General features: G+C 38.7%; 1 protein-coding gene across 1 annotated transcript in view; it reads left to right on the top strand.

The window, feature by feature from the left end:
• The first annotated feature begins 2665 nt into the window (after positions 1 to 2665).
• The window catches only part of ZNF804B (zinc finger protein 804B), a 512004-nt gene continuing 492401 nt past the window's right edge, over positions 2666 to 22268 (top strand). Inside the window, exon 1 of the mRNA XM_058725168.1 lies at positions 2666 to 3134. Within this exon, the coding sequence (XP_058581151.1) occupies positions 3027 to 3134 (108 nt within the window). The 5' untranslated portion in view covers positions 2666 to 3026. The remainder of the gene's footprint in view (positions 3135 to 22268) is intronic.

Raw genomic sequence — 22268 nt, 5'->3', positions numbered from 1 at the left:
ATACTATAAAAAGGGATTACTTTGTTTCCTATGGGAAAACTCAAATGCACATGGGAGAACAGTCAAATGAACTAGAATATCAGGATAGCTAACAAATACTTTGAATAAAAAAAATCATACAATAAGATGGTATATGTGAATTGTATACTTTTTTTATATGAAATTTATTATCAAATTGGTTTCCATACAACACCCAGTGCTCATCCCAGCAAGTGCCCTCCTCAATGCCCATCACCCACTTTCCCCTCCCTCCCACCTCCCATCAACCCTCAGTTTATTCTCAGTTTTTCAGAGTCTCTTATGGTTTGCCTGCTTCCCTCTCTGTAACTTTTTTTCCCCCTTCCCCTCCCCCATGGTCTTCTGTTAAGTTTCTCAGGATCCACGTAAGAGTGAAAACATATGGTATCTGTCTTTCTCTGTATGACTTATTCCATTTAGCCTAACACTCTCCAGTTCCATCCACGTTGCTACAAAAGGCCATATTTCATTCTTTCTCATTGCCAAATAGTTATACTTTTTGATTACTTGTCAGTTCTTTCATTTTAGGAGAGTATACCTGATTCTTAGTGATTAAACATTATTAGGAATTAAATGTGCCTAATTAAAAAGGGATAGTATCTTTGGAGTTGTTTTTCACAGCATATGACATCATTCATTTTTCTAGTCCATTCCAGGATGCTTACACTTATGTCCTCAATGCTTATTACATTTATGAAGTGTGAAATAGTAGTTATAGACTGAGCTGCACTATCTCCTTTTAAAATTTCACTTCACTCATTTTTTTGGCAAAGCTTTTGCCTGATTTTGAAATTTTGCTATTTGCAAATACATTGTTTTCTTGGTATAGAATGTATCTACTGTCTATACATGACTAATATTACTTACTCTCAGCTTCAGGAAACATTTCACAGCTCTAAGTTCAATAAACACCACATTGTTAAGCACATCAGTCTTAATAGAAAGGAAAATATGGTTATGTTGTATCTATTGTCACTGCTCTATTATTTTTTATTTCAGACATTCTTACCAACAAGATAGTTATAAAATAAACAATTCCTACAAGATTTATATTACACTATGTCAGTTTCAGTAGTTTTCAATTCGAAGTTCGCAAAGAATCGGCATTTTGCCTTATATAAACGCTTTTATAAAGACTATCTGAAACATTTAAAAAACATCTATGTGTTTAATAAAATATTAAGGATATAAACTATTGTAGTAATGTGAACAAAAAGTCATCTTTATTGACTTGACTTTATACTTTATACTTTATAAAAAGTATATTAATTGGAATATATGTTCGCTTCAGAGTTTTATGAGTTGCCTCAATAGGAAAAACTGAATTACCTATTTTCTTTGACCTGTTTATGTCATTTGTGAAAGGTCCTCAGGGTGCTAGTGGAGCACTGTGCGAGACGGAAGAGGGAAAAAACTGGGAGCTGACTAGGAGCATTAGCCTTAACCTTACACTAATTACAGTGCTAAAGCAAGAAGGAAAGGAGCCCCCCCCCCCTTTTATCTTCTCCCCAGCACAGACCTGGGCGAGTGGGGCGAGAGAGAACCGCACTAGGTCAGCGCGGGGTGGAAAGGGCACACCTCCTCCTGACTCCGGCAAGGCTTCCTTCTCATTTCAGAACACGTATCTGCACAGGTCATTTATTCTCCGTGCACCTCGCTCCCTGGTGGCTTCATTTACAGCAAATGATTTAACGTTCATTAAGAAACACCGCTGAGGGGCGATTGTTGAGGGTTGTGGACACGCAAACGTCCTGGACAGGTCCAAAGTATCTGCCTCCTTAAAGATACAGAAAGACTTGTAAGTGTTTGTAACTCTGGACACACACACACACACACACACACACACACGAGTGCAAATTTCGTTTCTATTCCTTACATAAGTTTTCTATCTAAAACTTATTTCCTCCTGCATCCATCACCCTACATCGCGCATCTAATCAATCTGCCTTATTTGGGGCTGCTCAGCTCCTCCAAACAGCCAGCCGGCTGGGGAGCTGTTGATTCCGCCAATGCCGCCGGCAGCCGGAGCGCGGAAAAACGCTGAAGACGAGCAGGCAGCCAAAGAGTGAAGGAAACGCTCTCCTCCTGCTCCTCTCCTCCGCCGCGGCTCTCCCCAGGCGCCCGGGCTCCCGCCCGCAAACCCGGTGCAAAGTTGGCCCGGAGACCGCGCGGAGCGACCAGGGGGCTGGGGCGGCTGAAGGCAGGAAGCGGGCGCGGCGCATCCCGCAGCCGCCGGGGCCTCGGGGGCGCCACCGCGGCTGCTGTCACCTCCCCGCGCGGCCGCCCGGCGCGCCCTTCGCCCCCAGCCGACGGCTCTGAGCGGGGGCGCTGACTGCTCCCGCTCACAGGTCGCCGCGTCCACACGTCCCGGGCCTCGCCCCAGCCCGCGCGCTGCCTCCTGCGACCCCGCCCCCGCCACTGCAGCGGGGGCAGCGGCTTGGCGCTCCTGGGGGCTGCCCGCGGCTCTCCCGCGCCGACTGCTGTTGCCGCCGCCCGGCGTCGCAGTCCCCTGCCCGCAGCCCAGCCCGCGGACGCCTCCCCCCACCCTCCCCACCCCGGCCAGGCGACCGGGACCCGCGCCGGAGCATCTCGAGGCGTGCACTGGGTGCGAAAGTGGGGGGCGGGAGGAAAGGGGGCGGGGGAGTTCCTGATTCCCTGGCGGACCCAGGAAGTTGTCCTTAAAAAAAAAAAAAAAAAAAAAAAATTATATCGCCGGCCCGCGGTTGAGCAGCCGCCTCGTCAGAGCAGCATGTGGACTGGCTCGCCGGGTCCCCTAAGCGCTGTGTGGCTGCCGCTGCCGCCGCCGCCGTCAGAGCAGCCGCTGCCGGCAGCAGGAGCCCCGCGCGGGGCGAGGAGCGGGGACGCGCGGCCGCCGCGTCCCCTGCTTGCCGCTGGTCGCTTCTTCTCGAGAGGTGGCAGTCACTGTTGCTGCTGAGAAACCAGCCCGCATTTCCACGGCTGGGCGTCTGGTGCGGAGTTGAGACGCTGCGCCTCCTGCTTGGACCCACATGGCTTGTTACCTGGTCATCAGTTCGAGACATCTCAGCAATGGGCACTACCGGGGCATTAAAGGAGTCTTCCGAGGGCCCCTCTGCAAGAATGGATCTCCCTCTCCGGTAACCTGCTCACACGCGCGCACACACACACACACACACACAGACACACACACGTTGAAAATCAAGATAAACAAAAAGAGATATCGTCCTGGTACAATCAGTGGTTGGTGGATATCTACCTTACCCATAAGTATATTGTGTCTGTTTTTTACAGTTTATTGGTAGACTGTTACACAGGGAGGGGTGTGTGTTTACATGTGTATATATGTTCATCACAGTTATTAACATCTATAGTGCTGTGGATGCAAATATTTACTGAATGCAGTTAACTGCAGGGCTGTAAAGGTAGCTCTAGCGTGCTCTGTCAAGTTATGAATCTGCTGATTTGGGCAGTGTAGAAAGTTTGAGTGGCACTTTATAACCGTGCTTGGTGAAGTCATTAGTTGGGATTAGTTAAATAATGCTGCTGTTACTTTACAAGAAAATAAACTCTTTAAAGATTTCGCATCAGAGCACTGGCAAACGGAAAGGGTTTAGATGTTAAAATTTGCTTAAATCTAATGCTTGACTGTATACATTCTTTAAGGAAACCCCAAGAGTCCTTTGTGGAAAGATGAAGTGGATAGTTTGTGGTATTAGGTACAAATGTATTTATATGCCATTTGACTGATCGCTCAACTTAGTATACTATTCAATTTAGTTTACTATTTGATTTATTTATGTTTTTTAAAGAAATAATTTTGACCAGACTCTATGACTTCTGAGAGTCTTATTAATTTACTAATTAGTACGTATTATAGACAACTGTTTTACAGATTCAGATGTGTTTCAAAAAATGTCATGAAATATTAAAATTTTGGATTATTTATAAATGACTGAGATCAAGTTTCTAATTTAATACAAAAACCAGTATTTTAAGTCTGTATGATATAACGAGTGAAAACTTAAGTTGCCTGATCTTTATTTACTTTTTGTACTTTTCATCATGGTTTCATGCTTCATTAGCATGAGTTATTCAAAACTGCAATATATCTTTAAAACTTTTGATTAAGCACTATATGTGATTTGCATGAGAAATTTAAAATCAGAAAGTCCAAGTGCCCAGAGGTATCACTAAGTCCTAATTATGACAAACTATTGCCTCACATGTTTTTATGCACTGGAAGTGTGGGGTTATTGTAATCCCTCCGACTTCCTCAGTTACGCAGTACTGAATCAAAAGCGTTAGATGGAATATACTGTTTATATTGGCACTTTCAAATAAACTCTTAGGGTTAGAGTGGTCTTGGAGAGTTTTAGTTGAATAAAGCCCACATTCAATCCTTCTGAGCAGCTGGTCGGAATCCTTTCTATTTTTAAAGATTCTCAGGATTGGAGTTTCTGCAGTCTCAGCAAACCACCTCAATGTTTAACAACCCACAGTGTCAGAATCTTCCTTATAGCAAACTTAAAGATATCAAATTTTTCCTTAAGCTCATTTCATCTTGAAAACCTAGAATTTTCCACCTTTTATTATTTTCCAACGCTTCAATAATCTTTGTGGCTGTGTTCCAAAACCCTCTCTTTGATTATGGAGATCTGAACTGGGTAGTGTGTTATAGTATATGTATGCCTTAGTAGTTCACAGGATAAAGGAAGAATTATTTCCTAGTTCCTAGTGTTCAGTTCTATTGAAGTTGCTTTAGAATATGGTGTTAATCTTCCAAAATCTAAGGGGCTTGCAGAGGAAATTTCTGTCACATGGTCAGAAGGTGTCCTCCCTCCTTCACTATTGGTCATTCATATCCCAGAAGTCTGATTAATGCCCCAGGGACTGGACACATGAGTGTGGACGTGACAAGACATCCCATAATCCACATGGCTCTGCTAGCTGACCAGGTGCTCACACGCACAGGACACTGTTCGTTTTCACTGCTGGGCTCATTTTTACTAAAATACTAATTCATTTACTTTTATCTAGGTGCTACACTTTGACTCATGGGATTGTTCTCTTCAGTATTAACACATTTGAGTGTGCTTAAATTACATTTGCATCATTTAAAAATATCTGTTAGTCTGTATATGGGCTTCCTACAACTGATTTATTTTTTCTTCTTTTACATTTTACTATGGAATTTGAATGGCTTTTTCAAGGTTTCAGTAGTTTCTCACATGAGCTAGGCAGTGTGTGAAAAATTGATGTTCATTCCTTCTCTGTCACAGGCAGGTTTTTGAAAAAAGTCACTGCCTTCACATTACATGACACTTAGCCTTTCTTCCTAAATTAAAATAGGTCACTACCTTCTGGACCTTAGTCCCCTGAGCACTTAAGTAAGAGTTTCCTAGTGTATAAGAGTGTATATTTGCCTTCTTTATTAATGAGTTGTGAACCATGAGGCTGAAAACTGTGGTTATACGTCATTTTTTTTTTCTATTGAGCAATACACACACCCTAGTTAGTTTCAGGTTGACCTAAAATTTATTGATTTTTTTCATCAACATAAATATGAAACTCACAGATCCGTAAGATAGTCATTAATTTTTTTCTTAAAACACATTTCTACTCTGACAATACCTTTTTTTTGTTGTTTGTTTTTCAAATTTAGTACCCTGAATAGTCTCAAATTGACCTCTACATCATTGACTTGGATTATTTCAATTCACTGAGATGCAGTTTATCTGGGACTCTGGACTGGGAAACCATTAGCTGATTTTACTCACTCTTACTAAGGTCTGCGATACTTCAACTTTGGTTCTTACTTTTCTAATCTAAGTGTCCCTCCTTTCTACTTTAATCCATATTTTTCTGTTTTAATAGAGCTCTTTAAAAGTAGCACATAACACAATTATCAAATGCGAATATTCTGTAATTTCATTACAGAAAGGAGCAAAGCCACAATTCCTTTTTGATGTAACAAGAATTTCTTCTGATATATATTTATATATATCCATCTATATCTATATCTATATCTATATCTATATCTATATCATCTATATCTATCTATCTATATATAATGCACGCACACACACATACACACATATACTTGGATAATATGAATTTAATATAATTTAAATTTATTTTTAATAATAATATAATTTAATATGAATTGGTGTCTTCTAGATAGAATTATTCAGTTCTATATTTAAAGTAGTTATATACATTTGTCATGTTCAAATCACATGTCTGTAGAATCTGAACATATGACATTAAACTGACCATATAAGGAAAATTATTATATTTATATGCATTTTTATTTCAAAGGATTTCATTTAGAAAACATTGAATCATTACATGGAGTTCTTGTAACAGATACTTAGTGGGATACTTGAGAAATAAATAAAGCATTTTACCCCCAAACAATGTTCACAGATCAGCAAACTGAAAATCCTAGAGTAAAATTCAGCTCCTATCTTCAAAGTAAAAACATGCAAATGTCTTATCTGTTGCATCGAGACTTGATATGAAAAAAATAGCATACTGCTTTTCATCCTAATTAGAATGTGAATAATTGATTTTAGATAGTTTATGTTACTTTAAATGTAGGGATACATTAAAAGAAAAGAAAAATGACAGAGTATTACATAGTACTGTGTAGGCCATTTAGTATGATGACATAGTACTTGATGGTAAAAGTCTCTAATTTTAGAAAATAAATTTGCGTCCTCACAATTTAGAATATTTATCCCTCACCCTGTCAGAACTTTGAAATAAAATGACTGAACGATGATTTTAAAAGATCCGTTTGAGATACATATGCACACACACACAGGTCTACACCCACACATGCACCTAGATACAGATACATTATTATTGGTGCTCAAACATAAGAAGTCACTATGCATTATGTTATAAAGTCTTTTACCATCATATATGTTAACTCTAAAACTTTGTTACAGTAATTGAAGTATTCATTAAGAAAACAATCTATAAGTGAATTCATTTTTTTTTGTGAACTTCCAAGTTCTTCTATCCCCATGTTTGAATTCAGTAAAACAAAAAATATTCTCTCTATAGTGTCAAAAATGTGTTTGAATCGGTTCTTAGTTATTTTTGTAGTGAAAAATATTGTCTTGGGGCACCTGGGTGGCTCAGTCGGTTAAGCATCAGACCTCGGCTCAGGTCATGATCTCTGGCTTATGAGTTTAAGCTCCACATTGGGGTTGGGTTCTGTGCTAACAACTCAGAGCCTGGAGCCTGCTTTTGATTCTGTGTCTCCCTCTTTCTCTGCCCCTCCCCTGCTCATGCTCTGTCTCTCTCTCCTTCAAAAATAAAGAAACGTTAAAAAAATTGAAAAAAAAAAGAAAAATATTGTCTCAATTTAGATTTGAGTATGGTTTGTTACTTAATTTGTGTCTTTAACAGTATGACTCATTCAGGTTATCGATTGATTAAATAATAATATTTGTAGTTGTATATTTGATCGATGGTATATGTTTAGCATATTACCACTCTCTTGCAGCTTAGGGTGATACTTTTTAAGAAGTGTGTAACCTCCTTTCTTCTCATTGCCTTTTCAACCCTTCTTTTTTTCAACTAACCGATTTCAGAAACTTATAGTTGGCATTTATGCTTTCGAATATAAGTGTCAACTTTCTAGGTCTTAAATGTGTGTCTATCTGACTTTAGAAAGCTTCCATAGTAAGAAGAATCAAATGAGTGTTTGAATGCTATAATTCATGACTTTTAGTAGATTATACTGTATTTATTTCATAGTTAAAATTTGATAGATCAAATACTTCAATTTCTTTCTTTTAGATATACAATTAAGATAACCTCTAATTTAAATTTCTACTCCATAATTTGGAAACAAAATAAAAGTAAAACATATTGGCATCATGTTTAGACTTAATGAAGGTGGAATTTAACATAGAACATAATCATTTGTAGTGGAAAGAGTAACTATGAAAACTTTGTTGTACAATGTGTAGGCATGATGATACATGTTTTTCATGTGTTATGTATTAACAAAGCTTGAAATGTAGGTAGGTTTTAGGCTGTATTGGGAGCAAGGAGCAGGAGCATATATATTTCAAATAACTTTATGAAGTCATTGACTTCAGTGTGAATTTGGTTTGTTCAAAATGCACATTGTCAGAATAATTCCTTAGCATATACATACATATTTTGTAGAAAGTAATTTGAAGCAAAATTGAAATAAAAATGCTACTTTGCTTGAAAATATCTTGGTTTTAACAAGTATACTTTTTCAGATAATCCTTATAAAATGGCAGGTGACAGCCTTTTGGAGTTAGATATTATGAGTCAGGTTTACTTAGTGGATAAGGTGTGGAGAGAGAAATTAAATATTTGATATGTTTTCATGACAAGGTGTAGTTATAATAATGAAAGGAATATGCCAGTTCCCTGCTTCCACAGTATCTCTTGCATGGGAAGTACATGCTGAACTTGAAGAGAAATTCTGGAGAGTTGAATTACTTTATACCTTAGACAGTATTCTCACTTGTAACTAAGACCTTGTCAATTTATTGAAAACAAAAAATGCAAAAAGATATTATATGGCATATGAAATGAAAAAGGGCTTTTAGAAATATTTACTAATGTATGATCTTGCTTTTCCTGAGATGGACCCCTGATAACATGCTTTGAACTAATCCCCTCTTTCACTCGAATTTGATACCTAAAATCTAAGCATATCTTTCTGAAAAACTGATAATATACTGTTCTTCACAAATAAAGACAGCTATTAGAGTTAGCTATTTTTTCTTTTCCTCTTTGGCTGGTAGGAAACTCAGAGAGAAATCTGTGGCTTAACAAAGTCATGGGAATTGATGATGGCATTCAAAGCAACATGATTTCCGCATCCTTGCTCATCTCCTATTCCCAGTTCAGCTTTCATTTTAATTTTATTTTCCATGGCTCTCATTCATTTAAATTTATATTTGATCATTTTCATGTATAAAGTTTCTTTCATATGACTTAGTTCTGTTGTGAAAATAAGTCAGGCTATAAATAAATAATAAAATATAGAATACCTAAAGATAAGGATGCCACTCAGGATTTTGTACTGGTCATCCAGACTTTGACCACGATTCATGGAATAGAGAACATTCATTTTGTTCATTTGTAACAAGCATAATTAGGGCTGCCAATTTTTGCTTTGACAATTGGCAAATTTCTCTTGGCAAATTTTATTTCACTTTAGTGTGGGTGTTAAGGCAGGATATAGTTTATTTTGAAACAGATACTGCCAGTTTTTTTTTTTTCCAAACAATCTTTTCCCCTCCCTGTTATTCCTCTTGTCCTTGGTCCTTATTCCTTTTGTTAACATGATTATCAATTTTTTCAATATCTTTTTTGGTTTATGCACAAATGTTGGTGTATGTGTCTAACTCTGGAGGTACAAACCCCTGCAAATGGTGAGCAGCATGCCATTTTGTTTGCTTCCCAGCCCAAGCAGACACGTTTCTTCTCTGTTCACCCTCCGCATTTAGAGCTTCCTGCCTATCTCCATTCAGAACTACCTCCCAGTGTTCTTCCCCTGCCCACCTTCCCACAGCTATTACTCAGCACTTGACTTGTCCTATCTACCTCCTGAGCAACAAATACAGTCAGTACCTCCCCCCACACACATGTATCCTTGCCAGATCTCCATTTTGCAATGAATAATTATATTCCCTAACATTTTTCTTGGCAAGCAAAGCCAAATGCGTTTCCTCTTTGTGGATGAAATAAATATCATATTCTAAACAGAAAATAACCATTGGACCCCCTTTTTGAATGATGGAGGGGCTGGAAGCCCTACTTAAGTCTGCCCTTCTTATTGATTTGCTTCATCAAAATGTGAAGTTGAAAGATACCCTGGTGGCCATATTAATTACATTCACATTATCTTTAAAATGTTCTAAGTCCCTGGATGGTATCGAAGAGTCTTCATGATCCAGTCCTTACCTGCATCTTTAGTTTTAACTCTGTTTCTCCACCTGATCCTATTATGCTCTAGCCTTACCGAACTACTCAGAGTTCTTGACTATGATAGGTGTTTCTAGACCTTTATGCCATTGCACATTCTGTTCCCTCTGGCACAAATCCTCTTTTTGCCTTCATTTGTTGGGCCATGTCGTATATATTCTTTCAGACCTAACTAAAGAGTTGGGTTCTCATGTGAGTTGACACTGAGTTCCCTACCATGAGTCAAATGTTTCTCTTTCAGGCTGCCATCACATCTATTACTTACCTAGATTATTACTGAACTGTAGTTGTTTATTCGTTTCCATTTTGGCCATGGAATGTGAGACCTTTGGGGTCATGTCTGCTGTTATCCTTATATCCCCAGTACTAAGCACAGCTTCTGGTTTACTATTGATTTTAATAGAAAAAAAAAAAAGGATTTCAGTGGAAATTTAATTAGTGTAAACAGTTCCCTTTGGTCCTGCTTGTAGCTCCATGAAGAAAACTTTTCCTTAGAGACTTTTTTCCCAAGTTAGTTAGTCAGAATCTTTTAGAATGCACACTGTTATACTGATGGATTAAGTGGTCACTGTTTTCATGGTAATGCTTCTCACTTTAACATCTACCAAGATCATTTGGTCAATTGCTTCGAGTATAATTTAATACTTCCTATTAATCCAAATTGCAGAGTGCTTTATTCCATGTAACCATTTCAGAACATTTTTGTTAAAGGCCACAAGAGACTGAAGATTGGCTATATGTGAATAGATGAAATTTGTACATGAGTTAGTTAAGCCATATTTTTCATTGGTATATATTTAATAGCTTCTGAGAAATGAATTCAAGTTAGGAACTTGATTATTCCCTTCCTATTTAGGAGTGTATAATAAGGAGAAAAAACAGGGGTTCTTACACCTTTTCTTTCTTTCTCTGTCTCCTCTCTTCCTCCTTCTCTGTCTCCTTCCTCCCTTCTTCTCTTCCTCCCTTCCTTCCTTCCATCCTTCCTTCCACCTTCTTCTCCTCCTCCTCATCCTTCTCTCTTTCTATCTCTGTCATTTTTTTCTTTCTTTTGAAAGAGAGACAATAATTCTTTGATCACTGGTCACTAAAGCCCTTGAGGAAGTACCATCCTGGAGCAGCCACAGGGTGGTTTTTGCATAGTTGCCAATACTTTCCCATTGCTTGAACTTACTAGTCACACACTCTCCAACAACTTTGTTGTCTCTTGGATCAGCCAAGATGTGGCCACTGTCAATAAGAGAAGCTTGGACTTCTTCTAAACAATGAATTTTAGCGAAAATATCCAGCCATCTATTATGGAGATACAGAGACATAGTAATACTATATGGAATGGAAAGAATCCGGTTTACTGTAGTCTCAGTTTCTTTATACAAATAAACTTTTCACACTTGTTAACAGATATTTGATTTCTTTGCCTCATTTGTAGGATATTAATATTGGAAGGACCCTTAGCAATCTAGTTTAATCTCCCAGTATAAATTTTTAAATATATCACGATGATAGAATAATAATTTCCCAAAGATGTTTGTGTTATAATCCTCGAAACGTTCAAATCTGTTGCTCACATGGCAGAAGAGGCTTTGCAGATGTGACTAAACTAAGGATGTTGAGAAGATTGTCCTGGATTATGCATATGGACCCACCGCAATCTCAAGGGCCCTTGTAAGAGGGAGGCAGAAATGTCAGAGGCAGAGAGAGAGCTTTGAAGATGGTATGCTGCTCGCTTTAAAGACAGAGGAAGGGGCCACAAGTCAAAGAATGAAGCTCAACAAGGCACCTAAATGGATTCTCCCATAGAGCATCCAGAAAAATCAGAGCCCTGCTAGTGCCTTGATTTTAGCCCAGTAAGACTTTTGACTTAGTGGACTGAAAGATGATTAATTTGTATTCTCTTTAGCCAGTAAATTTGTGGTAATTTGTTAGAGCACCCATCGGAAACTAATACAACCACTCTTAACATGGGTGAACATATCCAATGGTGGGAGGCCCTCTGCTCACCAGAGTGACTGATCCTCTTGTGAAACTAATGTCATCAAGGTTGAATCTCCTCTTGCTTTTACCCAAATGCCTCTGCCTCCCTCTTGCTTTTAGTCACTGTTCCTCACTCTGCCCTTTGGAAGCAAGAGGATAGATCTATCCCCTCTAGGACGTGACAGCCCTTCAACTATTCAGAGACAGCTGGTGGTTTTCCATTGTTAAATCATGTCAAGGACTGAAAACTTTGTGAGAACTAACTAATCTTCCCTGTACATCATTTGCGTTATTTTATTACACATTAATTGAATTTTCTGCAACTCAAAGTGCTTTATTTATTACACTTTGTAATGTAATCCAGGCTTTGAAATATAACATACTTATGGTTTTATATTCTTGAAAGATGGTAAACTTGGCAAAACATTATCATACACTTAGAAAAATACTGTCCACACTTTCAACTACTTTCCCAGATATTTCCCTTTTTATATCATATCCATCATCTTTACAGCAGATGAACTTAAGAACACAAAAGCCAGATCATCTCAAAGGCACATCTTGAGGCTATCTTTCATAATTTCTTTAGTCTTTGATTTAGACACGTCCTAATTCCTAGGAGGGGGAAGCCATGAGTTTTAAATAAAAAGTGATGAGATCAATTAAAGTAATAATTTTAATTTCATGAAATCCCCAACATTTGCTATGTTAGGCACAGTGGTATCTGAACGGAAAGTTATTTTTTAACTTTCGTGTCGAAGAATAAAATAAGATGTGAATTGTCACAGATCATAAGCGTACAGCTTTTTCATGCCTCAGATGTAGATAGAGAACATCACACCTCCCTGGAAGCCCCAGATGTCCCCCTTTTCAAGTACCACCTACCCCAAAGGCGGTGAAAGTCCGAACACCAGATTATAAACTGCCGTATTTTTTTTAAATGATGTCAAAATGAGTTTCAGTAAAGAACGCATGAATTTGCAGCTTAGCCACCAGAAAACTGTTGAATTAAGTCCCTCTTTTTAGGTCCGGATAGGCATGCCAGTGTTTCAGCTGCTTTGTTTTCTACTTCTCTTTGAGTGACCGAAGCAAACTTGTTAACTGTTTGAAACAAATGAACAAAAGAATTCTGATTGGACAAGAATGAATGGATTTATGCTAATAAAACACACAGATTATATCCAGGGTGACATCTGTGAAATATTTCATTATCTTTTCCTTAATATCACATGTTTAAATTCAAAGATCCGACCATCATGTAGATTCAGTAGTCTCTTGCAAGTGGTTAGGGATGGCTCTGGTGTGTTTTCATTGAGGGGAGATGTGAATTATGTATTTAGTGGCAAGATAACAATACATAATTTAAGAAAATAAACCTCTAGCTTGGACTTTTCATAAAAAATGAAATTTATGTGCAAATGATGTGGAAACTTTATTACAAAAGTTGTTATAATTTCACGCACATGCACGGGGATAAAATACAAGTTTGTGTTACTATGGAAACAGGACTATTGCCAAGAGGTTTACAGATAAAACCCAAACAATGCCTGTATTAATCAATCCTAATTTCAATGAATTTAAATATATGTAAATAACTGACCATATATTTTCAATGAAATTTAATGCTCATCTTCCAATATCCATTTGCTATACAGTATGATTTTAAGAGTTCTGTCTAATGTTGCTAGAAAATCTTTGGTGACAGCCACTGATGATTTATCATCATAAAAAAAAGTAATAAAGAGCAATGAATCTACCTTATGTGTCCCTTCCAATAGTAGGTCACTTTGCTGTGAATTTGTATGTTTTTTTTTTTTTTTAAGCCATAGTCAGTTCTATATACTCTGTGATCATCAGGGTGGACTCCACTTTTGAAAGTGATAGAGAAAACCAGTTCTCTACAGGGAATAGAACAGGTGAGAAAGCATAACTAGGGAAAGATCATAATTGGCATAAAGATATTCATAGAGTGACCTTGGTTGGATTTATACAGTATATAAGCATCACTTAATCTGAAGATCTTAGAATTAGACCCAACAGACAGTAACTGGAATACAATGTGTGATCTGCTTGTGTGACAAAAATCTAGGTATGTAAAATTTTAAATTCTTCATTAAGTCATGAAGATCAGGCTAGTCCTAGGATTCAGTTTCTGATCTTGATGAGTGCTGTGCTTGGTGAAGTGTGGTAAGAAACTGCAACCTCTAAATATGTTACTTCCCTCTTGGGAAACGACTCACTAATGTTTGACCAGTTGTTTTCAGATTGTAGTTTTGTTTTTTGAAGCTATGATGTGTATGCTTTGTTCAAAGAAAATCCTAGGAGCAAGGCAAAACAAGGAAATGAGGAAATCATCTGGGGAAAAAATGTGGCTTTTAATCTCACTACAGAATTTTAGATACACTCGAGTAGTTCTGGCTTGAGAACTTCTAATTACTTTCTATGAGTTGTGCCAAATGAGATAGGTAACATGGCTGTTGTTGTTGTTGTTACAAACTCAAATGATTTATAAATAAGAAAATAAGAGCACCAAAATCGAATTATCAGTAACGTAGTTACTTGTGGAGTAAGTTCATTATAATTAGTCCCTTTCTTATAAGAAGAGAACTGAGAAGTCACTTTTCAGATATATACACAGGAACGATATGTTTTAAAGTTCACCCAAAATATTCCTCTTTGCTGTTTTAGGGTAATCTGGGGTGGTCTGGCCACAGGAGAGTTTCCTTGCTTTAAGGGTATAGAACATTTCCATCAAGAAAGCAAAGGAAAATGGAGGTTTTAAAGAAGGTTTTGAATCAATTACAGAAACTCATTTTGTCTTTGTTAAGGAAATTTGATCAAAGGTATAATATAATAAATTTGATGATCCAAGACAATAATAATTTCCTTAGATCTCTGAAATGCATGTGTGCCCACTAAAAGATAAGTCCCTCCTAGTGTTGGTTGGTGACAAAGGCTACATGTTTTTATCTTTATTTGAAATTTGAAGGTAACAACTGTGCTGTGTTTAGGGTTTTGTTGTGTTGTTTATGCATGTATTTTATCTTATTTTATGCATGTATCCCTCCTACCCCTACAGTTTAAGGGTGGGAGCATGAACATTTTCCCTTCTTGTATCAGTGTAGAGAAGTCCTGAGGCCACATTGATGTTAGAGTCGAACTGACCTGTCCTGTTGTGACCTCCCTCTCCAGCCCCAAGTAACTATGTGACTGCTTTGCCACTTTGAACCTCAACTTGCTCACTGGTGACGTTATGGTCTTCTAGGGCCATCGTACGAAGTGAACGAGCTAATGAATATCATGTGCTTAGCAAAGTATCAGGCACTTAGTAAGTGCAACAGCGAATGGCAGCTGATGGATTCTCCTAGAGCAGCTGGCTTGTTCTGTCACAAACAGGTGTCCTTGACCCCTTAAAATGTTTTCAGCACTGACTGAGAGTGATGCTGAAGTTGGTGCTTCAACTTTAACTTGAAACTGTTGATCTTTGGAATAACCCTGTCAGACTGCTCTTTACTAGAATTGTCTTCTTGGGAAGAGAAGCACGGGCATGGAGGCCAGTTAGCTTTGTGTTTAACATGACTGTTGCCAATAGCAGCTCCGTGTTTTCACAACTTTCATAATGAAAATGCTCAATGTGCCCTACTTTCCTGATACAGCTTTAATTCATGACAATGCTACATTTTCCTGTTGTTTTTGTCAAAGCAAATTGAGTTAAGTAGATGAGTTGTTGTTATGATCTTGCTGCCTTGTGGAAGGAATTTTTTCTCCTTTTTTCCATTTGAGATAGATATTTAATCTAAAACTGCTGTCTCTGTGCTGATAAGCATCCAGCCTCATTATTGTGTTTAAATATCTTTCACTGACTTTGGATATTACAGTGAACCAATCGGGTGTTTTTTCGTCCATCACTTTCTCTCCCCAATTAAAAACCTACTTTAACAGTAAAATATTTGAAAGGAGGAAATAGTATGTGGCTAAGGGTTGTGTATGTTCTACATAAGATCACATTATGAGCAAATATTAAGGTCTGTGGGGAGATACAAGCTCTTATACACATACATTCTGCTTTTAGCACAGAATACATATAGAAAATATTCAATCAATGTTTATCATTGTTGCAAAAAGCATTTGTATTAGTGTCTAGTCAGGATGACAGAAACCATTCTTAGCTTTTCAGACAGAGGGTTTACAATGCAAGGAATTCTTCCCAAATGTGTTGAATGGTCTGAGGGAGACAAAAGAGGAAGGTGCTGTGATACCCAGAGGTTAGTAATTGTAGGAAGTCACTATAGCTCCTGGGACTGGAGGAGCAAAAGGGGACTGGTGTTCTCTAAGCCCTGGAAACCTTACTCTGGTTCTCTGGCTGCTGCTGCTGCTTCTGAAACCGCCAAAGGTTCTGCTCTGTGAACATCTAAGAGTTTGCAGGTCTTCTCTTTGCTGGCCTCCCTGCCCGAGTGGCCGGCCTACCACTGCTGGCTGCTGCTACATTGTGCTGTGTCGCAGAGGCCAGCCATTGTGCTGTGTGGCTGCCACCGCTACCTGAACCCAGGAGTGCTAAGATGCCAAGGCAGCTTCAGGCAGAAGTAGGTGAAAGAAGCTCATGGCTTCTTTCCTTTTCCTAATTCCACTCTCCCACCGGTGCTTTCCATTGGCAGACCTAACCAGAATGGCTGGCAAGGAGCTCTATGGATATGTAGTTTAAACGTCTCCAGCTAGTACAGTTGACCTTGGAACAACATGGGTTTGAACTTCCTGGTCCACGTATACACAGATTTGCTTTGCTAAATACAATATAGTACTGTAAGTGTATTTTCCTTAGATGTTCCTAATAACATTTTCTTTTCTCTGGCTTACTTTGTTGTCAGAATAAATATGTATATAATACATGTAACATACAAAATATGTTCATTATTTGTTATCAGTAAGGCTTCTGGTCGACAGAAGGAGTGAAGTTTTGGGGAGAGTCAAAGTTAGGCACAGGTTTTCAACTGCCTGGGGTCAGTGCCCCTAAGCCCTACATTGTTCAAGGGCCAGCTGTAGCTTTGTGGCTTCCAGTCCCAGAAGAGAGTATGAATGGTAAGTGTAGAGCTGAATGACAACAGAGAAATACCCAGCCCTGCATTGAAACCGGGTACTCTAAGATTGCAGAAACTAAGAGGGAGGGACATTAACTAAGGAAGGAAGTTATTTTATATCTGTTATACAGAAATCTGAAGAATGGGTTCAAATGTTTATGTTCCACCCAGACCTCATGTATATCAGTTTCCTATTGCTCTAATAAATTACCATAAACTTAATAGCTTTAAAACAATACACTTATTATTCCTTAGTTCTGTAGGTCAGAAGTCATACAGAGATCTCAATGGACTAAAATCAAGGGATAGGAAGGGCTGCCTTCCTTTCTGGAGGCTTTAAGGCAGAATCCATTTCCTCCTCCAGCTTCTAGAATTTGCCTGTATTCCTTGCCTTATGATTACCCCCCTCCATTTTTCAAAGCCAGCAAGTTTCTTTCCTGGTACCATCTCTCTGATTCTCCACAGCTGGAAAAAACTCTTTGCCTTAAAAGACTCACGTGTTTAGACTGGACTTATCTATCCAGGAATCGCTCCTCTTCTCAAGGTTCTTAGTTTTAATCGTATCTGCAAAGACCTTTTTGACATGTGAGATAGAATTTATGGGTTCTGAGAATTTGATCACGGGCATTGATGGGGGCTGTTATTCTGCTCACCACACCATAGAATTTTAGGTTCGGGGCGCCTGGGTGGCGCAGTCGGTTAAGCGTCCGACTTCAGCCAGGTCACGATCTCGCGGTCCGTGAGTTCGAGCCCCGCGTCAGGCTCTGGGCTGATGGCTCGGAGCCTGGAGCCTGTTTCCGATTCTGTGTCTCCCTCTCTCTCTGCCCCTCCCCCGTTCATGCTCTGTCTCTCTCTGTCCCCAAAAAAAAAAAATTAAAAAAAAAAAAAAAAAAAAAAAAGAATTTTAGGTTCATATACATGTGTAGTCCTTCACTCATTATCTCTCACAGACATTTCAGACACATAACCTCTAAAAATATATCTTCCATCAAGTGTGTTCTTCCTTGGTTGGGGACATCGTTTTCATCCAACAACATAGGCTTGAAGCTTGAGAGTGTTTTTCTTTAATCCCTCATCAGATCGGTACACCTGCTCATTGTACTTCCTAAATATTTCTCCTGTCTACTCCTGCCCTGTGATTCTTCTGCCATTCTTCCTCCTGCCAAAGAATGCAAGCATTTTCCATTTTTTTTTTTTTTTTTTTTTTTTTTTTAAATTTTTTTTTTCAACGTTTTTTATTTTTTTATTTTTGGGACAGAGAGAGACAGAGCATGAATGGGGGAGGGGCAGAGAGAGAGGGAGACACAGAATCGGAAACAGGCTCCAGGCTCCGAGCCATCAGCCCAGAGCCCGACGCGGGGCTCGAACTCACAGACCGCGAGATCGTGACCTGGATGAAGTCGGACGCTTAACCGACTGCGCCACCCAGGCGCCCCAACATTTTCCATTTTTTTAAAAACAAAATGCTTCTTGATTAACTTTGTCTGGCATTGTGTGAGCTGAGGGGGCTACTGATGCAAATCCGGTGCCCCTGTTGTCTGCCTCAATGGAATTTGCAGTCTAGAATGGAAAACACACATTATACAAATAAACCTGTATGACAAATGTCTCAGAAGAGGACATTTCCAATCTTTGCCATTATGGTTCATTTTTCAAAAATTGGGGTTAAAATGTGAATATTCTAGAGAAAGGCCATCAAGTTGGCTGCTTTAAATGCAATCAGTAGTAAGTACTTTTTTGTGTGTATATGTGTCACTCTCTCCTGATTCTAGAACATAAAGATGAATGATAAGACTTAAATTACAAGCCAAATATGGCAATTTAGCTACTTGTAGTAAAATCAAGTTAGAACTGTCTGTAGAGCTCCTCTTCTTCAGTTACTGTCTAAAAGGGGTTAAACTGCAGAATTTGATGTCCCCAGACTAGACTTGATAGAATCAGAATGCCTGGGGTGGGGCCGGGGATCTGCACTTTAAACAAGGAGCCCATGAGTGTGTTGTACACACTAACAATAGGGAATTAGTGAACCAGTGGCCACTCACCAATGCTGCCTTGATTTGTAATTCAGAGGCCGGGGCAGAGGAAGGTTTTGTGATTTTCTTACTCTCTGTCCTTTCCTTTTCCCACTGGTAAGTCCTGTGAGTATCCTCCATGAAGCTGCCCTGGAGTTCTAAATACCTCCCTAATTCCCAGGTCACAGTTACAGTAGCAGGTTAGAAGCACTCATTTTATGTCAGACATACTAGGCCGAAGCAAGCCTTTCATACATTGTTTTATTTAATTTTTAAAACAATTTTAAAATGTTGGCACTATTGACCTCGTTTTGCAGATATGAAGCTCCCCATTTCACAACTCCTGAGTGTCAGAGAGCTTGGGCTTGGATCCAGGACCTTCAGATTCCAAGGCTCAGATGTGGAAGCATTTCTTGGAGAATTGATTATTCTCTCTGTGTGCCACCATGATGATTTTCACATCCCTTTATTACAATATAATGGCACTTAAATTGTTGGTTCACATATCTGTTTTTCTTTCTTTGAGTCTCCTGGCAGCAGGAGACTGCCATTTAAATGACAGCACCTGGGTACTGCAGAGTCTGTAGTTCAGGAGGCATTCAATAAAACTCTGTCCCCTTGGTCATTCTTGGATTCATTCATTGAGTCATAGTTGCCTAGAGTGGGTCAAAATGAATATATCAAGCTAAAGTAGGCGGGGAGTGGCTCAGTCGGTTGAGCATCTGACTCTTGATTTCAGCTCAGGTCATGATCCCAGGGTTGTAAGCCACCCGACTGTGGATCCTGCTTGGGATTCTCTCTCTCCCTTTACCTTTGCCTCTTCCCTGCTTCCTCTCTCTCTCTCTCTCTCTCTCTCTCTCAAAATAAATAAACATTTAAAAAAAGTTAAAGTAAGTGTAAAATTTGGGTTCCTGCACACATGGCAAAATTAGCAGATAGAACTTCGACACAATATCCGTATGTACTGCAGTCAAAGTGTAGGTATAATTAACTAATGTTCAGGTTTTAGTAAAAAAAAACTAATGATAAAAGCTCGCTATTGGCAATTACACAAAATTATAAAGGTGTTTTCCAAGAACCCAAAGACACTAAGAATGCATAATAATTGAAAAGTGAAATGGATACTTTGAATTTTTTTTATCTCATATGAATTGCAAATAATGTAATTTTTCAAGGTGAAGACCCCAAATTATCTCTCTTCATAGGAGAAAATAAAAATGTTTATTTACTTTCTTTACTATTATGTACTATTTCTTATTTTATCATACCCTAATTCTCCTCATAATTATGAATAGTAAAAATCAATCTATGTATGTCAGGTGACAATGCATAATGGTGTTATTACCTTATCCCTTCAGGTACATGTGATTAAGCAACCAATTTCTTCTTAGAAACATGTAATAGAAACAAAACTCATAAAACCTACATAAGTCCATTTTCATCTTATTAGAATTCGAGTTTTTAAAAATAATAATAATAAATTCCCTCATAAGTATATTAAACCATTTAATTACAGTGGTGAGTGATTTTCTAATCTTCACATTATTATTGAAGAGTATAAGTCGAGTATTCATAACACATATTAATAAAAGTTAATTAACTTATCAGGGTCCAGTTGTCTGAAGTGGTATTTAAGCATTTATGGAAGAGTAGCTCAGACTCTTCCAGAAAATATTAAAGGCAGGAGCAAAAGCCAGCTAAAGGACTAACCCTGTGCTTTACCCTGCTAGGGGATTTTCTAGAATATCTCTAGACGACTGGAGGCTTGCTGCAGAAGCATTATGTATCAGCAGCTTGACTAATTGGCCTGACGTCCCTGAGGTCTCCCTAGGCTGCTGGTCAGAATTCAAACCATCTCATGTCCTTGTCACAAAGCGTATTGTCATAACTGCATTATGAAAACTGCAGACTCGCAGAGAACACTGTAAACTCTGATGAATTCAATAATGACTTATTGAGTTACTGGTTATTTTCATGTATGATTTATCTCATTTAATATTTGGATGCTCATTCAATTTATAGGCAACAAAACTGAGGCCCGGAGAGGTTAATAACTGTCTTAAGGTCACAGCTAGCAGAAAATAAGAGAGTGGAACACAAATCTTCTAGTACGAAACCTAGAACTCTGCACTGTGTGTGAGTGGGTTGCTTTGAAAAACATTTGTCAGGCTGCTAAGAAATTGTTTGCTTCAAGGAAAAGAAAAACCCCAAAATTACTTCAACTGACTTAAACAAAAGAGAAGATTCCTGGTTCGAAAATGTTAGGGCCTCAGTCAGGGCTAGGAAATGGAATCAGGAGTTGAGGAGACTGTGTCTCTGGTATTTCCAGATATCTCATCTGTTTCTTATTTCAGCTTCATCAATCGCTGCCTTACAAATGGCCTCTCTCTGCATCTGATAATGATTAGTCTAGCTTGTGTGTGTACATGTGTGCGTACTTAATGGAACGGGGAGAGAGAGAGATTGGGTGGGAGGAAAGGTGCAGGGCAGTCTGTGACCCACACAAGGAGCTGTGGGAGGAGACACTCTGAGAAAATTTGATGGGCAGCTTCTCAGATGGGAGTCAGAGAGGAGATGGGAGGACATATCTGGTAACGGAATGATCTGTATTATTTATACAAAAGGATTTTCTTGTACTGTTCTGTTAAACTTTGATAGTTAAATCCCTGATTCTCCCACTTGATTGGGAGTAGTTTCATGAATCTTAATTGGTTTCTCTAGTTTGGGTTAAGAGCATTGTGCATATACTCATGTGTGTGTGTGTGTGTGTGTGTGTGTGTGTGTGTACTGATATGTCTAACTTATAATTCTATTCCAAATATGCACATATAATTCTATTTATGTAAGCATTTTATTCCTGCTAATCAACTGAGAGTTATCTTCATCAAAGAGATATTTTGGTGTCTCTTCTATGATACAAAAGGGGAAGCATTGTCTTTTTGTCATTTGTAAACTAATTACTTGTGCTTACACAGCTATCATTTGGTTAATATTAACAAAGAGAGCCAGGTAGTGCCAGAGATAAGAAATGGCACTTCTGTGAGTGGAGCGTGCCTGCCTGTAAGCTGTGGGTCTCCAGCATCTCTGACATGGCACTATCCCTTGAGTAAACATCTTTAGCAGCAGACATGAGTTAGTGGCCCTCATAAGAATTATCCCACAAAGCAGTTTTTATGGACGGGAGGACTCTTGAGGAAAGCACTATACTCATTTCGACTTAATATTA

Source organism: Neofelis nebulosa, chromosome 4 (assembly GCF_028018385.1).
Source record: "Neofelis nebulosa isolate mNeoNeb1 chromosome 4, mNeoNeb1.pri, whole genome shotgun sequence".
Classification (NCBI taxonomy): Eukaryota; Metazoa; Chordata; class Mammalia; order Carnivora; family Felidae; genus Neofelis; species Neofelis nebulosa.
This window is presented reverse-complemented; position numbering and strand designations above follow the sequence as displayed.